Source organism: Carettochelys insculpta, chromosome 1 (genome assembly GCF_033958435.1).
Source record: "Carettochelys insculpta isolate YL-2023 chromosome 1, ASM3395843v1, whole genome shotgun sequence".
NCBI lineage: Eukaryota > Metazoa > Chordata > Testudines > Carettochelyidae > Carettochelys > Carettochelys insculpta.
This window is the reverse complement of record NC_134137.1, coordinates 291,431,481-291,451,352: the sequence shown is the minus strand read 5'-3', so window position 1 is coordinate 291,451,352 and position 19,872 is coordinate 291,431,481. Positions and strand designations below refer to the sequence as shown.

Genomic DNA, 19,872 nt, shown 5'->3' with positions numbered 1-19,872 from the left:
TAGTCCTCAAAGGAACATTAATTTATTTTGCATAGTTTCTTTCTTTGTTTTTCCCAGGTACAACACTTAGTACTTCTACTTTTCCATGATTCCTCTGACATTCCTTTATCTTTTTTTGAACTGCTTCAAGATACTTGTTTTATATATTTTTCTTCCAGTGGGTTCACATACTTTGCATAATAAATGAAGTAGTTCACAGCGGTAACATAGGAGAAACTAATGTTGTAGTACTTGCAGAAGTCACATTACGTCTGACTGCAATATTGGAGAACATAGCTGACTGTGCAAATAAATCTGCAAAAGCAGGTAAAATGTTCAACAAGGTAGTGGGAGTGTTAGCAGAAATAGTTATGGAAGCAATGGTATAATATGATATATAATTTGCTAATCAATGTTGGTTTTTTTGTCCATTTTCTGAATTGAAATCAGATAGGTTTTCAAATATATGATTTGTTTTCGTTAGCTGTGGATAGCAGCATGCTTGATTTTATTTTAAATAAATTCTATAAAATATAAATGTTTCAAATTTGTGTTAGTGAGTGTGGCAGACGACCATTCAGGATACCTGGAAGAAGCAGTTAAGGTCTTTATGAGGTAAGGTAGCTAGAAACAATCTGAGTCACCACCTAAAAACACGGACCATATGCAAGACCAGTCAGAAACTGAGCTATGTTGGCAGAGGAGTTTCTCCGTGTTTTTATGGATGGAGCTATATCTGTTTGTGAGATGATGCTGAGTGCTTTTCACTTAAAGAACCTACTGGAGAATAGGTAAAAACTACTTTTGAAGAAAGGATATACAGGTATAAATGATAAAACAAAACAATGAATTAAGAGATAAGTCCTTCAGTTCGTACACTTTTATTAGCATTAGCTAATATGAAGAATAGCATGTATTTAAACTATCATATATATATATATATATATATATATATAAAATATATCAGTCTTTCTTAATGTAACTGCACATTTAGCTATTGTTTTAGGCTAGGTATTTTAAGCCATGTTAATTAGCTCTGGAATTATGCTAATAAGTAGCCATTTGCAATTGGAAGACTGCTCATTATCATGCACTTGCCAGGAGAATGGGTTGGTGTAGCCCCAGACTTAGAGTACTGAAAATGTACAATAATCAAAATGATATGGTTAATTCTCACAGTCAAGTTCTAGAAAACTTTACCATTTCCATGGTCTTCTTTTATTAACAGAACTAGCTAATTGTTATCAGTCTTATAAGTTCAGTACAGTTCATTTTCATTTTTCATTTTTTTCCTTATATAGCAGGTGAAAGAAGCGAATTAGTACTTTCTTTGCAAACTCCTATCTGTGACATTCCTGAAATACTCAAGGTAGTGTATAAGTCTTTGCTATTTGCATAATATTTTCAGAAAGCACAGAGCATATCCCTATAAAATGTAGTATTTAATTTTATGAATTTCAAACATTTTGCACAGATATGGTGGAGAAGAGAAAATGTGGATACTCCAAATGTTCATCATGTAAACCTAGAGAGAGAAGTTATTTTTACTGACCTTGTACAGTCAGTCTTCTCTGATCTGAAAGACACTTTGTTCTATACCTCATTCTTCCTTTATACCATGTTTAATACTCTTTTTCTTTGTACTTTCTCTGCTGTGTTGCAGTCAGAGCTGGCCTAACCATTTGGAATAGACTTGCAAAACAGCTTCTCAGATATTCTTCTCAACGTACCTACAGCTAAGTCTGTAGAGGAGACTCATTCCTTCTTTCTGTAAGTGGTCGATGTGCCCCTATGTGGGACAGTGAACCACACCCAGTAGGTGTGTGCTTTACGTATATCTGTCTTTACATTGAGAAATATGGCTAGTTCCATCAGCTTACACTGTACAGATCTCTGTGCAGCATAAGACAGATCTACCTAGGGTTCAGCTCCTAGAGGGGCTGGGTATCTGGGTGCTAGAGACAGGTATCTTGCTATGCTGTTTTCAGTTAAGGGCAGAGCACTCTGATCTGTGGTGGAAAGCCCAGTGTCTTGCTGGATAATTTCTAATACTCTCTGAATAACAGGGCTCTGGCCTTGGAGCTGGACCCATAGATCTTGCCCTTTGGTCAGAAAATGTTCTGGTAAGTCTTCTGGTTCTGCTTTAAGGCTTCACAAACACAAACACACACCAGTCAATCTGAGGCAACACCACTGACTCTAGTTCCCTTATGGCTGTTGAGACCAGTGTCTTTAGCTATGGTAGGCACCTCTTCCTCTTTTCAGTCATTTCAGTCTGCTTTGGCTCCACCACATAACACTTTTTATATAATCTGTTTTAGAATCATCTCTCCAACTAGTTATGCCAGCACCAATTGCTTTGTCAGCTTTCTGCCTGCTTCAATCCTCATTTTCTTTCCGAGCATGTCTCTTATACTAAGGCCATTTAGGCAGTGCCTACACTGCAGTGTTTTTTCTGTGTTACTTATTGCAGTGTTCTAATGTCTAAATAAGAAATTCTGGAAAATTGCATTCACACAGCCACAACATTGAGAAATGGAGCGTTCTCATTTACAACCAATTCAGAGCTACAGTATGTAAAAGGAGCCCTCACATAAGTTGAAAGTGGCTGTGCTTTGTTTGCACACACTCATTTTTGACCTCGAAAGAGGAGGGATTGGCAGAAGTCATTCACAGACCTGGAGTAATTATTTTGAGGGAAAAGCCCTCTTGTCTCGAATTATCCTGTTTGTCTGTGTGAATGCTTTGGGTGTTTTTTTTTCATTGAAAAGTTTTTTGTTTTGGGGGGAAAATAACAGTGTAGACAAACCCTTAGAACTTAGATCAAAACTGCTCCCCTCTGTTCTGAAGATGCTTACATGTCTTCTTCCAGTTTTGAAAGGGACACAGTCTGTCTCACCTTCAAGATTGTTTAGATCATTTTACAGGTCTTTTACCACAACTGGACCGACAAGTAAGGACTGTATTTCATATGGGGAATTCCCATCAATTGATTCCCTGGAGTGGGTGGCTCAGTGTATGCAGTACCCTCCATGACCTTATTGATCTTGGACTGCTCCAAGCACCCCTAGACCTTTCGCCACAGTCATACTGTAGGAGAAAGTCTCCTACTCTTCTGTAGGAAACTTTCATCAGTAACCTTCTGCCATCCTTTAGCTTGGCAAACTGGAGCCTGTGGCAGAAAGAGAATAAATGGATGAAGCATTAGATTTCTCTTCCCCCCATATTTCTTCATCTTCTCCGGATGAGGCAATCATTCCAGAGTCTATGTGTTCCTTTCTGTCCCACCAGGGGACTTCATTTTTTCAGGACTTCATAAGAAGGGTCTCCACTGCTCTGAGGTGCAGATACAATATGTGCAAGAAATTGCACATTTTCTTGAATATTTTACACACGCCTGTCACAGGAAGACTTGTGATATCTAAGAATGAAGCCTTACTAGAGACAAAAGACTCTGGTTTCTGTGTCACCTGCTGGTATGTGGATGGATGATGCCAAGTCCACAAGTTTTTGACCTGTTCTTTACCCATACCAGTCCTGATACTTTGGTGGTCACAGCTGCTAATGAAACGTCCCATCAGTCTCACTCTAAGGCCACTCCCAAGGATAAGGACTTTCTGAGGAAGAATTTATATGGCAGAAAGAATGCATTCCACTGCCATTCTTCTAATGAGTATCTAATTATCAGACTCTTCTGTCAAAATATTACATATTAGTTCAAAAACAACAGGAAGTCCTGTGGCATCTTATAGACTAACAGATATTTTGGAGCATAAGCTTGCATGGGAAAAGACCCACTTCATCAGATGCATGAGTGGCGGGAGGGGTTTCAGGGGAGGGTTTAAGAGAAGGTCCTCCTCTGGAACCGCCCCCACTCATGAATCTGATGAAGCAGGTCTTTGCTCATGAAGCTTATGTTCCAAAATATCTGTTAATCTATAGGGTGCCACGGGACTTCTTGTTGATTTTGAAGATACAGACTAACACAGCTATCTCTCTGATAATTATTAATTGTTATTAATTTCTCTGCAATCTCTCAATTTGCTGACAAGTTGGCAGATCAACATAAAGGACATATTTTGGGACGGTAGGAAGGAAGAAAGACCTCTCTTCACAGTATTTACTTGTCACCCCAGAAATTGGTGGCTTCTGCGTCATTCTAAATCTAAGAAACTTGAACTTTTTCATCAAGAAAATCAAATTCAAGATTTTCATCCTGATTTCTATTATTGTTTTCCTGGAGATGGGATATTGGTATACTCTCCTTTGTTTACAGGATGCATACTTCCACATGTTGTTACATCATTGGCACAGGAAGTACATTTGATTCATAGTAGCACCATCCGTTACCAGTTCACAGTGCCTCCTTTCAGACTGTCATTGGCCAAAGGAGTCTTCACCAAGGGCATGGTAATAATGATAGCCCACTAGAGCTGTTTGGAAATTCAGACATTTCCTTGCTTGGATGATTACCTCATTTGTGGAGCATCAAGTGACCTGGTACCAAACATCATCCTAGTCATAAGACAACTGTTCTACCATCTGGGCCTGAAAGTAAATTTGAACATATCACTTTAATAATCACCACACTGCATGACCTTCATTGGAGCAGATCTCTATGCCACAACCACCATAATTTAACATCTAAGGGAAGGTATCAGTTTGTAGATTTCCTTTCTGGAAGCCTCAAGTTCAACTTTAATACAACAGTGCATGCCAGCTTTCAGCTCTTGTGTTATATAGTCCCACCATGCCTGTACATAACTCTGTAAGACAGACTTCAATTTTAGTCTCTCTAGGTCTGTATCTTTTAGATCAGAGGTCTGCAACCAAACTAGCAAGAAGAGCCATTTATTTCAAGTTCAGCTACAAAATCAATACTTCAAGAGCCGCAAGGTATGTGAATACGAGACAGTCCTTAATAAATAACATCAAACTGCACTTTCTGTTGCCCCTATTTTAAGAACAGTCCACACACAATGATTTGTACCAGTTAGAAAATTAAGTTACCCCCATCTCCAGGTTTTACCCTCCTCAGTCCCCAAATCCACCCTCCTATTCCCTCTGCCTCCCCCTGCTACTCCCCCTTGCCGCCTCCTTCTCAGCACAGCTCTAACAGGGCAGGCTTGGCCACCCCTCTTCCCAACTCTCCTGCAGCCTTAGAATTCCCCTGTGTACAGCATGTGGGTGGCTCCCTGCCCTGCTGGCTTCCTCTTTCAGGACTCCTTGTTTTGCCAGCTTCCTGTTTTGGAGCTCCGTGCCACCACTGACTCCACTTGCGGCTCTGAAGTCTGCCGTTGCTTAAACAAAAAAAACTAAATTCAGTTTTAACAGTGGGCAATGTTCAAATGGCGGCAGCCTCCAGAGCCGCAAGAGGAGTCAGCAGTGGCAATGCTTGGAGCTGCAAGTGGCTCCAGAGCTGCATGTCATCAACCCCTGTTTTAGGTATATTGTCTGTCCAATCACTCTCTGGACTTGTGGGTTTGTGTACTTGTGCAAATGCTTCAGTATCTCAGTTATGTGGCTGGATCCCCATTATGTGTGCCAACGAGTTCCATTTTTGTCCCCCAAAATGCATATAACTTTGATAATAGATGCATCAATTAAAGTTTTGGGATTCCATTTCAGTCAATTCTAGAAACAAATTCATGCTTCACATGGATGTGCTTGAGGTCTGAGCTGTTCTTTAGGCTACCAAGATGTTTATATTCACCATCAAGAATAATGTGATACAAATTCGTACAGATAGCAACTCTGCCATGTTTTATCTTAACAAATAAAGAGGTGCAAGATCATCTCAACTATGCTTGGAGGCTTCCCTCATGTGGAATTTGTGCATTCACCATTTTCCCTGTAGGCCTCTCACCTTCCAGAAGTGAGAAACACACTTGTAGATTCCATCAGGAGAATTATTGTACATCAATATGATTGGTCAATCATGAAGGACATTCTTCTGCAGAGCTTCCACCAGTTGGGGAACCCATAAGTAGAGTGGTTTGCAGCCAGCCTGAACAAATGCATGAGATTTGCTCAAGATGAGCCACAGTCTGTTTCATCACAGATGCCTTCTTCTTCCTTGGCCCAGTCATCTCCCATGGGCATTTCCTCCAGTTCCTCTCATTCTAAGGGTTCTCAGGAAACTGATGGCTATTGTTTCCAGGCCTTACATCAGCTTTCCATCCAGTTGCCAATAGTTTTACCACCAGTTGAGGTTCTTCTGTACCAAAACCAAGGCAAGTCACTACATCCTAACTTCCAGTCTCTCCATCTTACACATGGATGATCTCTGGTTGAATTTTTAGGAAAAATTGTGCTCCCAATTGGTTCAGACCATCTTGATAATCATCAGAAAAAATATATTAGGGCGATGTATGCAACAAAATTGAAGAGATTTTCAATTTGGACACAATCTCAATATTTATTGCCCTATCACATACAAGTTACACATGTTCTGAACAAAATGTTAAAATGTGAAATTGCCAGACCTTCCAGTTAGTTTCTGTGTTATCTCTTAAATTAAAGGGGTTTTCTTTTTTCTCTCATCATCTCATTTTCCAATTCTTGAAATGTCTACTTTGTGTTTACCATCTGGAGTCTGGTTTTGTACCTGTATTGAGATTTCAGTGTATCCTCACCAAACTTATGGGGCCCTCTTCAAGCCTATGGCTGCAATCTCTCTACTCTTGTTGTTCATGAAAACACATATTTAGTTGGAAACTAATTCTGCTCTGGAGTTTCAGAACTTCATGTTCTCTTAGATGATCCTCCTTTCACAGACAAAGATAAGATTTCCCTTAGGCCATCACTTAAGTTTATGACTAAGTTAGTGTCAGATTTCCAAATAAATCAAACTGTTAATTTGCCAGTGGTGTTTTTTTTTTTCTTCCTGAAACCCCATTCTTCTAATGCTGATGAAAAGCTTCATACCTTGGATGCTTATGGAGATTTGGCATTCTGTCTGACTGCAGTTGATACTTCAGGACTCCTCCCAGTCTATGCTGAGAGAATTAAGGGTCAATCAGTGTCAACTCAGTGTATCTCATATTGGATTTCTGATTGCATTAAGCTGCAATCTTGCTTAATTTTCTCCCCCACTGAGAAAAATAGTTAACTCCACCAGGGGTAGATCAATAACCATTCTGAGCAGTATTCCCATAGCTGGTGCCTGCAAGGCAGCAGTATGATCAAGTAAACATACTTTTTTAGTTCATTATGCCATCACTCAAATCTCTTGTAACGATACCAGTTTTGGCCAACTGGCATTACAGTCCCTGTTCAGATTACCTGAAGGCCCTAGCCTCAAAGGGGCTGATAAGTTACCTGTAATGGAATGTACAAGTGCGCAATGACTTAAAGGAGAAATAATAATTATTCATACAAAAACTGTTGTTCTTCAAGAAGTGTAGTGTACCTATACGTCCCACAATCCTTTCATCTTTCCCATTTCCTAGGGCAGGTTTGGGCAAACTTTTTGGCTTGAGGTTCTCATCAAGGTATGAAAATTGTGTAAAGGGCCATGAATGCTCAGAAAAATCAGGGCTGTGGTCAGTGTTCCTGCTAAATTTTTCCATCCATGAGGTGAATAAATATTATGTGCACCAAGGCATGTGCAGATGTGCACAAGCAACAGAAATACATGCTGCCCACTGGGTCTGGATGTGGACACTGTGCTAATCCGCTGGGTGGCACCTGAATCATCTTTATCTGGTGGTAACTGGATCTTAGCCTCAAAAGGTCATGACCTAATAAATTTGCTAGTCTCTGAGGTGCTACATGACTGCTTATCATTTCATTTGTATGCAAGATGTCCATTATAGGGCTCTTGTTTCATTCAGTGAGACCCTCAAAGACAGTTGTTTTGTAAGATGTGTGTGAGTGAAACAAAACTTCACTGAATTCTTTGCCTTGTTAAAGTGTACCTTTGTGTGCATCCAGGCATTGCATTGGTTTCCAGGCAAAAATTTACAAATTGTGACATTTTTTCTTTTAAACAAATGTAGGAAATTTCATGTTAAAAAAGCTGTGTCAATAGAACATTAAAGTTCCACCACTAAGCATTAAAGGACAAACAGCTATATGATATTATATTATTTGAGATATAATGTCATTAGGTAATTTAAGGGCCATGGACCAGATTTTAAAAGGTATTTAAGCATGCAGAAAACATTCTGAAAAGCACCCATGTGCTTAGCACTCATTGAAATCAATGACTTTAGGCAAGCAAGTGCTTTTGAAAATCCTAATAAATGCCTAAATTCCTTTAAAAATCAGATCCTATATACAGGTATTAATGCACAGGTGCATGGAGCACCCTTAACCTTAGAATGCTTGCTTCTGAAATGTTAATTTTTTACAGTATTTTTGATAGACTGTTCTAAAACTGGTGATTGGAAATGCTTTATTTGTAGCTTATATTTTACCTCTATTGCATATATATTCTGAGAAATTTGCTTTTGTGGCTTTGAAGGTTGTTTTAGAAAGTTTGAGGAGAATCTGTCTATGTTTGTTTTAGTTATCTGTGTATGTGAAAGCAAATATATATATATTTATCACTAACTGAAAAATGGCTGAACTTTAAATTTTTGAAATTATCACGCGAAACAAATGGGAACATTGTCTGTCTAAAGAGAATATGATTGGACCTTAACAGCAAGAACAAAATGATTGCACTTCACTTTCCAAAGTATATAATTTAGGCGTTAATGCTACTTGCAGTTTATTTTGTATGTGAACTTATTTCAGAAAACTCCTGCAGAGCAGTTATATTTTGCTTATGAAAATCTTCAAAAAGCAATTGATGGAATGAACATGTCACGCTTAAAGACCATATTGCCTGATGGAAAATCTATCCTTGACAACTGTTGTACAAAGGTAATGTATTAAAAATCAGAATGACATTTGTAGATGGTACAGTGGGATTTGATGAAATTGGAAATCCAGTTGGTGTTCACACTTAGAAATTACAGCACAGAGTCATAGATTCCAAGGTCAGAAGGAACCATGGTGATAATCAAGTCTGACTTCCTGTATAGGACAGGCCACAGAATTTCCCCAAAATAATTCCTAGAGCAGGACTTTCAGAAGAACACTCCTTTTGATTTAAAAATTATCAAAGAAGAGGAATCCATCATGACCTTTGGTAAATTGTGCCAGTGGTTAATTACCCTCACAGTTAAAAATGTGCATCTTATTTCCAGTCTGAATGTATCTTTAGTTCCCAGCCATTGGATCATATTGTACTTTCCCTGCCAGATTAAAGAGCCCATTATTAAATATTTGTTGTCCAATGGGTACCTATAAATTGCGATGAAGTCACCCATTAACCTTCTCTTTCTTAAGCTAAATAAAGTGAACTACTGGGATCTTTCACTGCAAGGCATTTATGTGTGTGTGTGTGTGTGTGTGTTTTGTAGATACCTTCACTTACACTCTAAATAGGCCACTCTGTTAACCAACACTGCATTTTTCCTTTTTATTTTCCTTTGTTATTGAGTTTGCTTTTGACTGTTGTAAAGTGAATTAATTTCTGAATATTTGTGATCTATATTGTTATGGCAAATTTCTGAAACTTCCTCAACATATTGAATTAGTAATTTTCTTATTTGTTATTTCAAAATAAATGTATTAAAATCTGATTTGTTTATATCAGTATTTGCTTAATTAATGGTTTCTTTTTATCAAAAGAACTCAAAAGACCAAAATCTGAATGTGTCTTCAGCATATGGCAATGATAAACCAAGCCCAGGAAACAATTTTGTGATGGATTTACATTTGGAGCTTATTCAGGCTCAACACAGAGTTGCTGTAAAACTTCTTAACATGAAAGGAGGTAGGGTTTAATAAAGCTAAATAACTTTCACTGTTGGATTAATCTGTTCATTAGTATATTTTTGTAATGTTGTTTAAGTCATAAGAGTTTGATGGTGTTTGTGAAATGCAGCAAATTTGGGGCAGTTTATATTTCATATGCAATTGCAAAAAACACCTTGGGATTAATATCTGTTTATCAAACCATATCCTGTAATCTTCAGTCTGCACTCATTTATATCAGTGGGATTTAAACCTTATTAAGGACTCCAGGATTTAGCTCCTACACAGTGAGTTACATTATTTCAATTGTATTGCAATTTGCTGTGATGTCATTAAAAGAAAGGAAGGATGAAACTGTTGGATCATCTGTACTAATGCACTCTCTCTCGAGAAAAATGGGTTTGAAAAATTTATTTTATACTATTTGTAGTCTCAATTTCTATGCTCCCAAATTTACCCTTCTCTACTTAATGTTAGCAAGCAACCTGCTCACCTGCTCCATAGCGGAAGGCTCCAAAGAACCACTCTTCTTGAGCCCTTTTAAAATGTTTAAAAGCCACCTTACATAAGAACATAAGAACATAAGAATGGCCATACTGGGTCAGACCAAAGGTCCATCCAGCCCAGCATCCCATCTGCCGACGGTGGCCAATGCCAGGTGCCCCAGAGAAGGAGAACAGAAGACAATGATCAAGTGATTTATCTCCTGCCCTCCATCTCCTGCCCTTGTACTGAAGGCTAGGGCACCATACTTTATCCCTGGCTAATAGCCATTTATGGACCTAACCTGCAAAAATTTATCAAGCTCTTTTTTAAACCCTAATAGAGTCCTGGCCTTCACAGCCTCCTCGGGCAAGGAGTTCCACAGGTTGACTGTGCGCTGTGTGAAGAAAAATTTCCTTTTATTAGTTTTGAACCTACTACCCATCAATTTCATTTGGTGTCCCCTAGTTCTTGTATTATGGGAAAAGGTAAATAATTTTTCTATATTCACTTTCTCCACACCATTCATGATTTTATATACCTCTATCATATCGCCCCTCAATCGTCTCTTTTCCAAACTGAAAAGTCCCAGGCTCTCTAGCCTCTCCCCATATGGGACCCTTTCCAAGCCCCTAATCATCTTAGTTGCCCTTTTCTGAACCTTTTCTAATGCCAATATATCTTTTTTGAGGTGAGGAGACCACATCTGCACGCAGTACTCAAGATGTGGGCGTACCATAGTTTTATATAGGGGAAGTATGATATCTTTTGTCTTATTATCGATCCCTTTTTTAATAATTCCTAACATCCTATTTGCCTTACTAACTGTCGCTGCACACTGCGTGGATGTCTTCAGAGAACTATCCACTATAACTCCAAGATCCCTTTCCTGATCTGTCGTAGCTAAATTTGACCCCATCATGTAGTACGTGTAATTTGGGTTATTTTTTCCAACATGCATTACCTTACACTTACCCACATTAAATTTCATTTGCCATTTTGCTGCCCAATCACTCAGTTTGCTGAGATCTTTTTGTAGTTCTTCACAATCCCTTTTGGTTTTGACTGTCCTGAACAACTTGGTGTCATCTGCAAACTTTGCCACCTCACTGCTTACCTCATTTTCTAGATCATTGATGAACAAGTTGAACAGGATCGGTCCCAGGACTGACCCCTGGGGAACACCACTAGTTACCCTCCTCCATTGTGAAAATTTACCATTTATTCCCACCCTTTGTTTTCTGTCTTTTAACCAATTCCCGATCCATGAAAGGACCTTTCCTCCTATCCCATGACCACCTAATTTACATAAAAGCCTTTGGTGTGGGACCGTGTCAAAGGCTTTCTGGAAATCTAGGTATATTATGTCCACTGGGTGCCCCTTGTCCGCATGTTTATTAACCCCTTCAAAGAATTCTAATAGATTAGTTAGACACGACTTCCCTCTGCAGAAACCATGCTGACTTTTGCCCAACAATTCGTGCTCTTCTATGTGCCTTGCAATTTTACTCTTTACTAGTGTTTCTACTAATTTGCCTGGTACTGATGTTAAACTTATCGGTCTATAATTGCCAGGATCTCCTCTAGAGCCTTTTTTAAATATTGGTGTTATATTGGCCGTCTTCCAGTCATTTGGTACCAAAGTGGATTTAAAGGATAGGTTACAAACCACTGTTAATAACTCCGCAATTTCACATTTGAGTTCTTTCAGAACCCTTGGGTGAATGCCGTCTGGTCCTGGAGACTTGTTACTATTCAGCTTATCAATTAATTCCAAAACCTCCTCTAATGTCACTTCAATCTGAGTGAGTTCCTCAGATTTGTCACCTAAAAAGGCTGGCTCAGATTTAGGAACCTCTGTAACATCCTCAGCCGTGAAGGCTGAAGCAAAGAAATCATTTAATCGCTCCGCAATGGCACTGTCTTCCTTGATCGCTCCTTTTATATCTTTATCGTCCAAGGGCTCCACTGCTTTTTTAGCGGGCTTCCTGCTTCTAATGTATTTAAAAAACATTTTACTATCGTTTTTTGAATTTTTGGCTAGCTGTTCCTCAAAATCTTTTTTGGCTTTTCTTACTACATTATGACACTTAATTTGGGAGTGTTTATGTTCCTTTCTATTTTCCTCACTAGGATTTGACTTCCACTTTTTAAAAGCTGCCCTTTTCTCTCTCACTGCCTTTTTAACATGGCTGTTTAGCCATGGTGGTTCTTTGTTAGGTCTCTTACTGTGTTTTTTTATTTGGGGTATACATTTAAGTTGGGCCTCTAGTATGGTGTCTTTAAACAGTTTCCATGCAGCTTCCAGGGATTTTAGTTTAATTACTCTACCTTTTAGTTTCTGTTTAACTAGCTTCCTCATTTTAGTGTAATTCCCCTTTTTGAAATTAAATGCCAGAGTGTTTGACCGCTGCGGTGTTCTTCCCAACACAGGAATATTAAAAGTTATTATATTGTGGTCACTATTTCCAAGCGGTCCAGTAACAGTTACCTCTTGGACCAGATCCTGCATTCCAGTCAAGACTAGATCGAGGATTGACTCTCCCCTTGTGGGTTCCTGTACTAGCTGCTCCAAGAAGCAGTCATTTAAGGCATCAAGAAATTTAATCTCTGAATCCCGTCCTGAGGTGACATGCACCCAATCAATATGGGGATAATTGAAATCTCCTATTATTACTGTGTTTTTTATTTTGATAGCCTCTCTAATCTCCCTTATCATTTCAGCATCACTATCACTGTCCTGGTTAGGTGGTCGGTAATATATTCCTAATGCCATATTCATATTAGAGGAATGAATTGTTATCCATAATGATTCTATGGAACATTTTGATTCCTTTAGGATTTTTACTTCATTTGATTCTATATTATCCTTCACATATAGTACCACTCCGCCACCCGCACGACCTGTTCTGTCTTTCCGATATAATTTATATCCCGGTATGATAGTGTCCCACTGATTGTCCTCATTCCACCATGTTTCTGAGATGCCTATTATGTCAACTTCCTCCTTTGATATGAGGTACTCCAGTTCACCCATCTTATTAGACAGACTCCTAGCATTAGTGTAAAAGCACATTAAAAAACTACCACTATTTATATGTCCGCCTTTCACAGACGCGTTGGATTTTTTTATATGCGATTGTTTCACATCTGATCTTGCCCATATATTATTTCCCACGTTCCCTATCTGACTAACTTCTAGGGAATCCCTATCTATGGAGCCTCGTGTAAGAGAAGTCTCCGTCCGATCCAGGTGCTCCCCCGCACCAATCGGATTTCCCCCACCTCTTAGTTCAAAAACTGCTCTACAACCTTTTTAATGTTTAATGCCAGCAGTCTGGATCCACCTTGATTTAGGTGGAGCCCATCATTCCTGTATAGGCTCCCCCTACCCCAAAAGTGTCCCCAGTTCCTAATAAATCTAAACCCCTCTTCCTTAATCTTGCACTTCATAATTTCCCATGATATAAATGTGGCAAGGTACTTCTTTCACCTTGAAAGCCTCAACATTTTCCCCTGGTACAGTATAGAGGCCTGGAGTAAGCCAGTCTCATTCTGGAGGGAATTTCTCTTCACCGTAGTTTTTATTTTTCCTTACTTACATGGTTGGCTGTAGGGTACATCCAGGCCCATCAATGGAGGGGGCAGGCAAAGGGGGCAGTTTTCCAGGGGTCCAGCATTGACAGCAGGGTCAGCTGGAGCTCTGGGCCTCTTTGAAGTGCTGTGTCAGTGCTGCTGTGCCACACCATGTGGCTCTGAGAGTGAAGGAGGGCAACACTGCAATCTGAGCAGTGCTAAGGGCTGCGCTCCTCCCTTTCTGTCTTTGGCCTCCCCCTTTTGAGGTATGGAGCCAGGCCCCCGCCCACTTCCACCCTACCCCAGGACCTGTAGTGGCTGTTCGCCCTGCTGAGTAAGTCCAAGAACTTCTCTGAAGCGAAATGAGGAAAAACCCCAAACTCCCAACACCAATGGAAATATTTTCCCCTTTCCCCAGGGAGGCCAAGCTGTTACCCTACTATGCTGTCTCCTAACTGTGAGTCCAGGGATGGGCAAATTCCAGCCTGCAGGCTGGATCCAGTTTGCCAGGCTTGGTGCCTGGGAGGCCCCCACCTCTATATGTTCCTGTACCTCTACAGGTATTGAGTGATCACAGCTTTTTTTGTCTGGAGATCACTGTACATGGCCAATGAGATCTATGATTGCCCAATACCCTGTAGATGTACAGGTAAAGCTAGTGGTGATAGCCCACTAGGGACTAACCCTGGTGGAGTCCCACTTTTTTATTGCTCATTTCTCCTTCCCCAAGCAGCTGTTAACTTAGTTTCTTTCCCTACGGGGGGAGCAGAGTGGTCAACAGATTTCACTGTGCCCCAGGGAGAGTGTGGGGAGAGTGGGTCCTGGCCACTAGAGGGGTGGGGGTGCTAGCCTGCTCCTGCCAGTCCTTAAGTGCTGCCTGGGGTTCTGGCAGCAATTTAAAGTGCAGGAGTTCCGACCACGGCCATTGCCACTGTAGTGGTGGTGGTAGCTGGGAGCTCTGGACGCTTTTAAATTCCTGGGCCAAGGCCAGCTGCTTCCCATCTCCCACGTCTTGAAGGGCCTGGAGGGGAGACAGCTTTCCATTTAGGGGAACACTTTCCTATTGCTTTCACTACTCCTCCTGCACTTTGTCTTTCATCAGTTCCCTCCTCTCTTTCACCAGAAGAGGTGTTTTTAAAGATCCCTAGCAGCTTTTAATTGGCCTCAAATATTTCTTGTTAATCTGAGGTAATCTTTTTTTAATCTGTCAGAAGATAGGAGCTTCACCATTTTAGGGCTGTGATATGTCAACCTATGACTGCACTCTTGTATGTTCAGGATCCTCTGTGTCACAGTAGGTAACACAATGCTAATGATCCAAACAAAAGAACACAGAGAAGCAGATATTGTCAGAGTAGGAATTCAGATACAGAACTACTTATAAATCATCTAGTACTCTTTTCAGAGAGGTATTGTGGTGAGTAAGATGATGTATTGTTTCCTTTCTATATAGAAGTTCAGATGGATGGCAAAAATCTCAAGTCTACTAAGTCTCGTGAGAAAGATGTAAATTGCCTCAGTTTCATCACAGGTAATGCAAAATAATATATTAACTAAAAAGCTTAGTGCATTATTGCTATCAAATATGTGAATATTTACAAATTACTATATATAACCTACTTAAAATAATCTGTTTTACAGAATCAGATATAATGAATAAAATAAAAAAGAATAAGTTATCCAAAGCTATCTTTCTGATGCAAAAGGCTGTACTGATGTTCCCTAAAGGATCAGCCAGTTCTGCCCAAAAGCAGCTTCTTGAGGTAAGGGAAAGAGTTAGGAAAACTGAATACAGGAGACACAAAGTAGTACGTTACTCTGTGTGCTCTGGGTCAGTGTTTCTCAAAGTTTTTTATAAATTACCCCTTTTTTACAAAAAATTATAAGTACCCCCAGACTTCACTCACATTGCCCTAAGGGTACATGTACCACTGGTTGAGGAACATGGTCCTAAGGTCTTGAGACAAGTGCCATTCAACCTTTCCAGATTACTGTAGCCTTTTCATGAATCAAATTTGTTTTGCACACCACTAAGTTACACTTCACTTAAAAACTACTTACTTACAAAAGCATGCAAAAATATCAGAGAAGACTACTACTAAAAACTTGCTAACTTTCTACTACCTTATTATCAAATAAATGAATCGGAACAGAAATATTGTACTTACATTTCAGTGTAAGGAGTTGAAGTAGTTGAAAAGGCAATGCCTAAATGAACTTTTTTACTGACATTACTAGTGTTTTTTTAATGTAGCCTGTTGTAAAACTAGGCACAAGTCTAGATGAGTTGATGTACCCCCCAGAACACCTTGGTATACCCCTAAGCATACAAGTACCCCTATTTGAGAAACACTGCTACAGGTCACTCAAGTGATAATTCTTGTTTTAATGGCTTTTTAATTGATCTTTAAATTTTCTTGTATTATAACATTTCCTTTAATTTTCATTTGGGTTTATTTATCATTTGAAAATAGTTTTTTATTGAACTCTGCAGAACATTTCAAAAATATTTGTAGCAGTTGAGAATTAACTATCATTAAAACCACTTTGTTACATGAGTGCAGTGAATTTTAAAGAGGAATACACATATGGCATCTTTCTTCCATTAACAATAGTTTTCACTGTGGGAACATGAATATGATGAGTTTCTTTCCTGTTCTCAGAGAACCTAGTCTAGAGTCCAAAACTCATAATGCTGCTCAAAAACAACAAAGGAACATAGCTTTATTGGTCAGAACATGTAGGTGAATAGACACATGATGGATAAGTGTCAGGATACTAACTTAACCCTGAGAATGGGCATTATATGCTCACCTATCCCTCATGAACTGGCATTTAACTGGTCCCAGTGGATTATAGGCTTCCCTCCAGATAACCAATACCTTGAGTTAGACCATCCTTAGCCTTTCTTTGGACTTATCCCACTTTCGAAACCTCTTGTTCTCCCTGTTATGGGGATATAGGATATCAAAGGGGGATCTTAGAATGCTAGTTAGTCGTCCTCCCAGAGGCACAAGTTTCACCAGCAAAAGCTGTCTCTCTTTTTCTGCAATGTAGCTTTAGCTTTCTGCACTGGACACTGGTTGCAAGTTGCAACAATAGTTCCAAAAATTCTTACTGTTAAATTTCCTAGATCTACTCCTTTTACACTAACTGTGCCTTCATGTTGTTGCAAGGAAAATGAAAAATCCCACTTCAAGCTTCCGCTTTGGCCCAATGGGAAAAAAATTCTTCATAATCGCCAAACAGGTGCATGGTTAGACCTGCAACATCCTTAAAACACAGCTCCTGTATTACATCTGTAGGGAGGGAGAGTGAAGCAGCTAAAGTAGACAAAAGCCCCCCATTTCCCCAGCCCAAGAAGAGGTTTACATTAATGGTGAAGAAAGGGGCAGTCAGCTCTGAACCATGCTCCCCCCACTTCTGTCTGGCAAATGGGATGTAGGGAGCCCATAGAAGAGAAGGAGGGGCTGAGTATTGTATCCTCATGCATGCCCTCTTTCACTCTGTCATTTTTTTTCTTAGCTATTTCACTGCCAGTCCTATCAGTATCAGGCTCAGTGAGATAAGGTCAGGGAAGAAAGAAGCCAAGCTTCCTTCTTTAGCTCGGGTGTTCACATTACCTTTTTTTTTAGATAAAAAGGTGGTGGAACTCAAGCCCAAACCCTGCTCTACCGGAACTCAAGCCCCAAACAGTCCCTCTCCACCCCTAGGCTTAACCCTTCCCCACAGCCCCAAACTGCCAGAACACAAGTCTGGTGATTCCTCACAGGAGTTAGGGTGTTCAATTTTAATGAAAATAATTCAAAATAACGGTCTTAAAACACTTTTTTTGATGGAAAGCGAGCCAGTGGAACCATACATCCCACACTGCCATGTAAAAACCACCTAAAATATTTAACAAGTATTTAACAAGACCAAAAAATATGAAAGTCACCCATGATAGATGATCATAAGACTTTCCACATGTACTTTATGTTATCAGTGCCTTCATTGGCTTGGGAGTAGGGAGGCTATGTGTGGTGGAGCTGCCATGCCCCCGTCTCTCCTGCCTCAGCGGGGCCCTCATCCCTAGTGGCTGCTCATGGCAGACAGTGTTGGGGCCAGGCAGGAAGCTGGGAAGGGTGGGAGGTGGGTGGGTGTGCTGATGACTGACTTCAGGGCTCCTGGCCCACTGGTGGCCAGGCTGCATTCATTTACTGCCCACCCTGCACCCCCTTGGGGGGAACAGGCCAGTAGCAGCCACTTAAACAAGGCTACCCACGAGGCACATGGAGGCTTCTGGCTGCAGCTGCCCTGTGGCTATGCTGGGCAGCATCTTGTCCCCATCCCCAGGTATCCCCAGCAGCTGCATGGGAGGCCAGGCCGCTCTAGGCTTGCCAGATTTTCAGAATGCTTATGCTCTCCCACTCCCTCAGAGCCAGGCACCCCCAGGCCCCTGCTCTAAACCCCATCCCCATCTACACCCCTGCAACCCAACACTCTATCCCCATCCCTGTCCACTCCCTGAGAGCCAGGCCCTCCAAGGTCCTTCCCCCACTCTAACCCAATCTGCCTTCCCTCCCCAAGAGACAAGCATCCCCAAGCCTCTGCTCTAAACCCACTCCCCATCCACTCCCCCAGAACCAGGCACCCCCAACCTCCCCCTAGTCCCATCCCCCCCGCAATCCCACACCACCCTCCCCCAAATACTGACTCAGTTTCACAGTAGGGGTTCTCCTCATGGTTCTTCACCGGCTTCCTGCTTTTTACAGTGGCTGCTCTGGCTCCCCTGTGTAAAACACCAGGGGCAGCTCAGAGTGCCCTGGTGTGCTGATGCAAGAACTGAACTTAATTGATTTAACAACCGGCCATTAAATCAATTAAGTCTTTGTTTCAGCATGCCAGGGCACAGTAAGCCAGAAGCAAGTAGAGCAGCAGTAGCAGCAATAGAAGGAGCCCTGATCTACATATTGGCTCCCTAAAGAGCCACATGTGGAGCTCAGAGCACTTTAAAAATGGTGGCGCTGGTGCCAGCAGAAAAAGGTGGCAGAATGCCATTCCTTAGCTTTCCACCAGAAAAAAAACCCTGGCTGTTTGTAAAGTAAGTTCTCCATTTTTCTTGAGAGAGGGACTTAGATCCCTTTTACATCTTGACTGGAGCTAACAAGAGTTGTTTAGCAGCATGAATCTTAAAACAACACCAACAGTAATTAATTACATCATTATCTACTATTATAACACCTGAGTTTGGGGTGACCCACCAAAGAGCCCTGCATTTCTGTTGTATGTTGTGAAATTCATTTTAGCACAAAGGGCTTACACAACACCGCATTTAGCACTAAGGCCCACCAGCCCTAAACTCGGACCATAAGTGATACATGTGTCACCTTGTGGGAACCTAAACATTGAGGAGAACTTTATCAGGCTATGATATTCATTTTGGAGATATTTTGCAAATATAAAATATGTTTTCATTTTTCTCTTCTGTTTTCACCTTGATCTTTCTCTACTATTATAATGTTTCATCATAGGATGCATTCACTTTAATTCAGAAGGTTGAAGCTGAACAAAATGCACTGCACTCGAATTTGAAACCAGCTATGACTAGCAAGAAAAATAAAATTCCCCATCCTCCTCTACTGCTTTCCAGATCACATTGCTGCATGACATTTAAACCAGCCCCATTCACCTCAGATGTTCAGGTAATGCACTTAATAAGGACTCCATTAAACGATAAGTGTCGGTAAAGAAAGTTGTTTCAGTAATATCATATTAATCACAGTATTCTTTTTCATTCTTGGGTAAAATAAGTTGTTCTAACTGAGTAAATTATACATTCTCATCTCTGTGAGTCACTCGTGACTCACTTTTGTGACCTTCACATATAGCTTCAACATTTCTTCTTCTGTGGTCTGTTCTCTTCTGTTATTGCCATATACCATCCATTTATGCTTACTGTCATAGACTAATTTGTCATCTAAACAGACACCTTACACAGTTCAATTTGGTGTACAAAATAGCCACTATCTGCAGTTTTCTCAA

At 40.4% G+C, this 19,872-nt stretch overlaps 1 protein-coding gene across 1 annotated transcript in view; it reads left to right on the top strand.

Moving 5' to 3' along the window:
- The window catches only part of CFAP54 (cilia and flagella associated protein 54), a 315,059-nt gene that overhangs the window by 64,297 nt on the left and 230,890 nt on the right, over window positions 1-19,872 (top strand). The window contains exons 15-21 of the mRNA XM_074983979.1: window positions 159-306; window positions 1,281-1,348; window positions 8,722-8,850; window positions 9,664-9,808; window positions 15,302-15,379; window positions 15,490-15,611; window positions 19,362-19,532. Of these exons, the coding sequence (XP_074840080.1) occupies window positions 159-306; window positions 1,281-1,348; window positions 8,722-8,850; window positions 9,664-9,808; window positions 15,302-15,379; window positions 15,490-15,611; window positions 19,362-19,532 (861 nt within the window). The remainder of the gene's footprint in view (window positions 1-158; window positions 307-1,280; window positions 1,349-8,721; window positions 8,851-9,663; window positions 9,809-15,301; window positions 15,380-15,489; window positions 15,612-19,361; window positions 19,533-19,872) is intronic.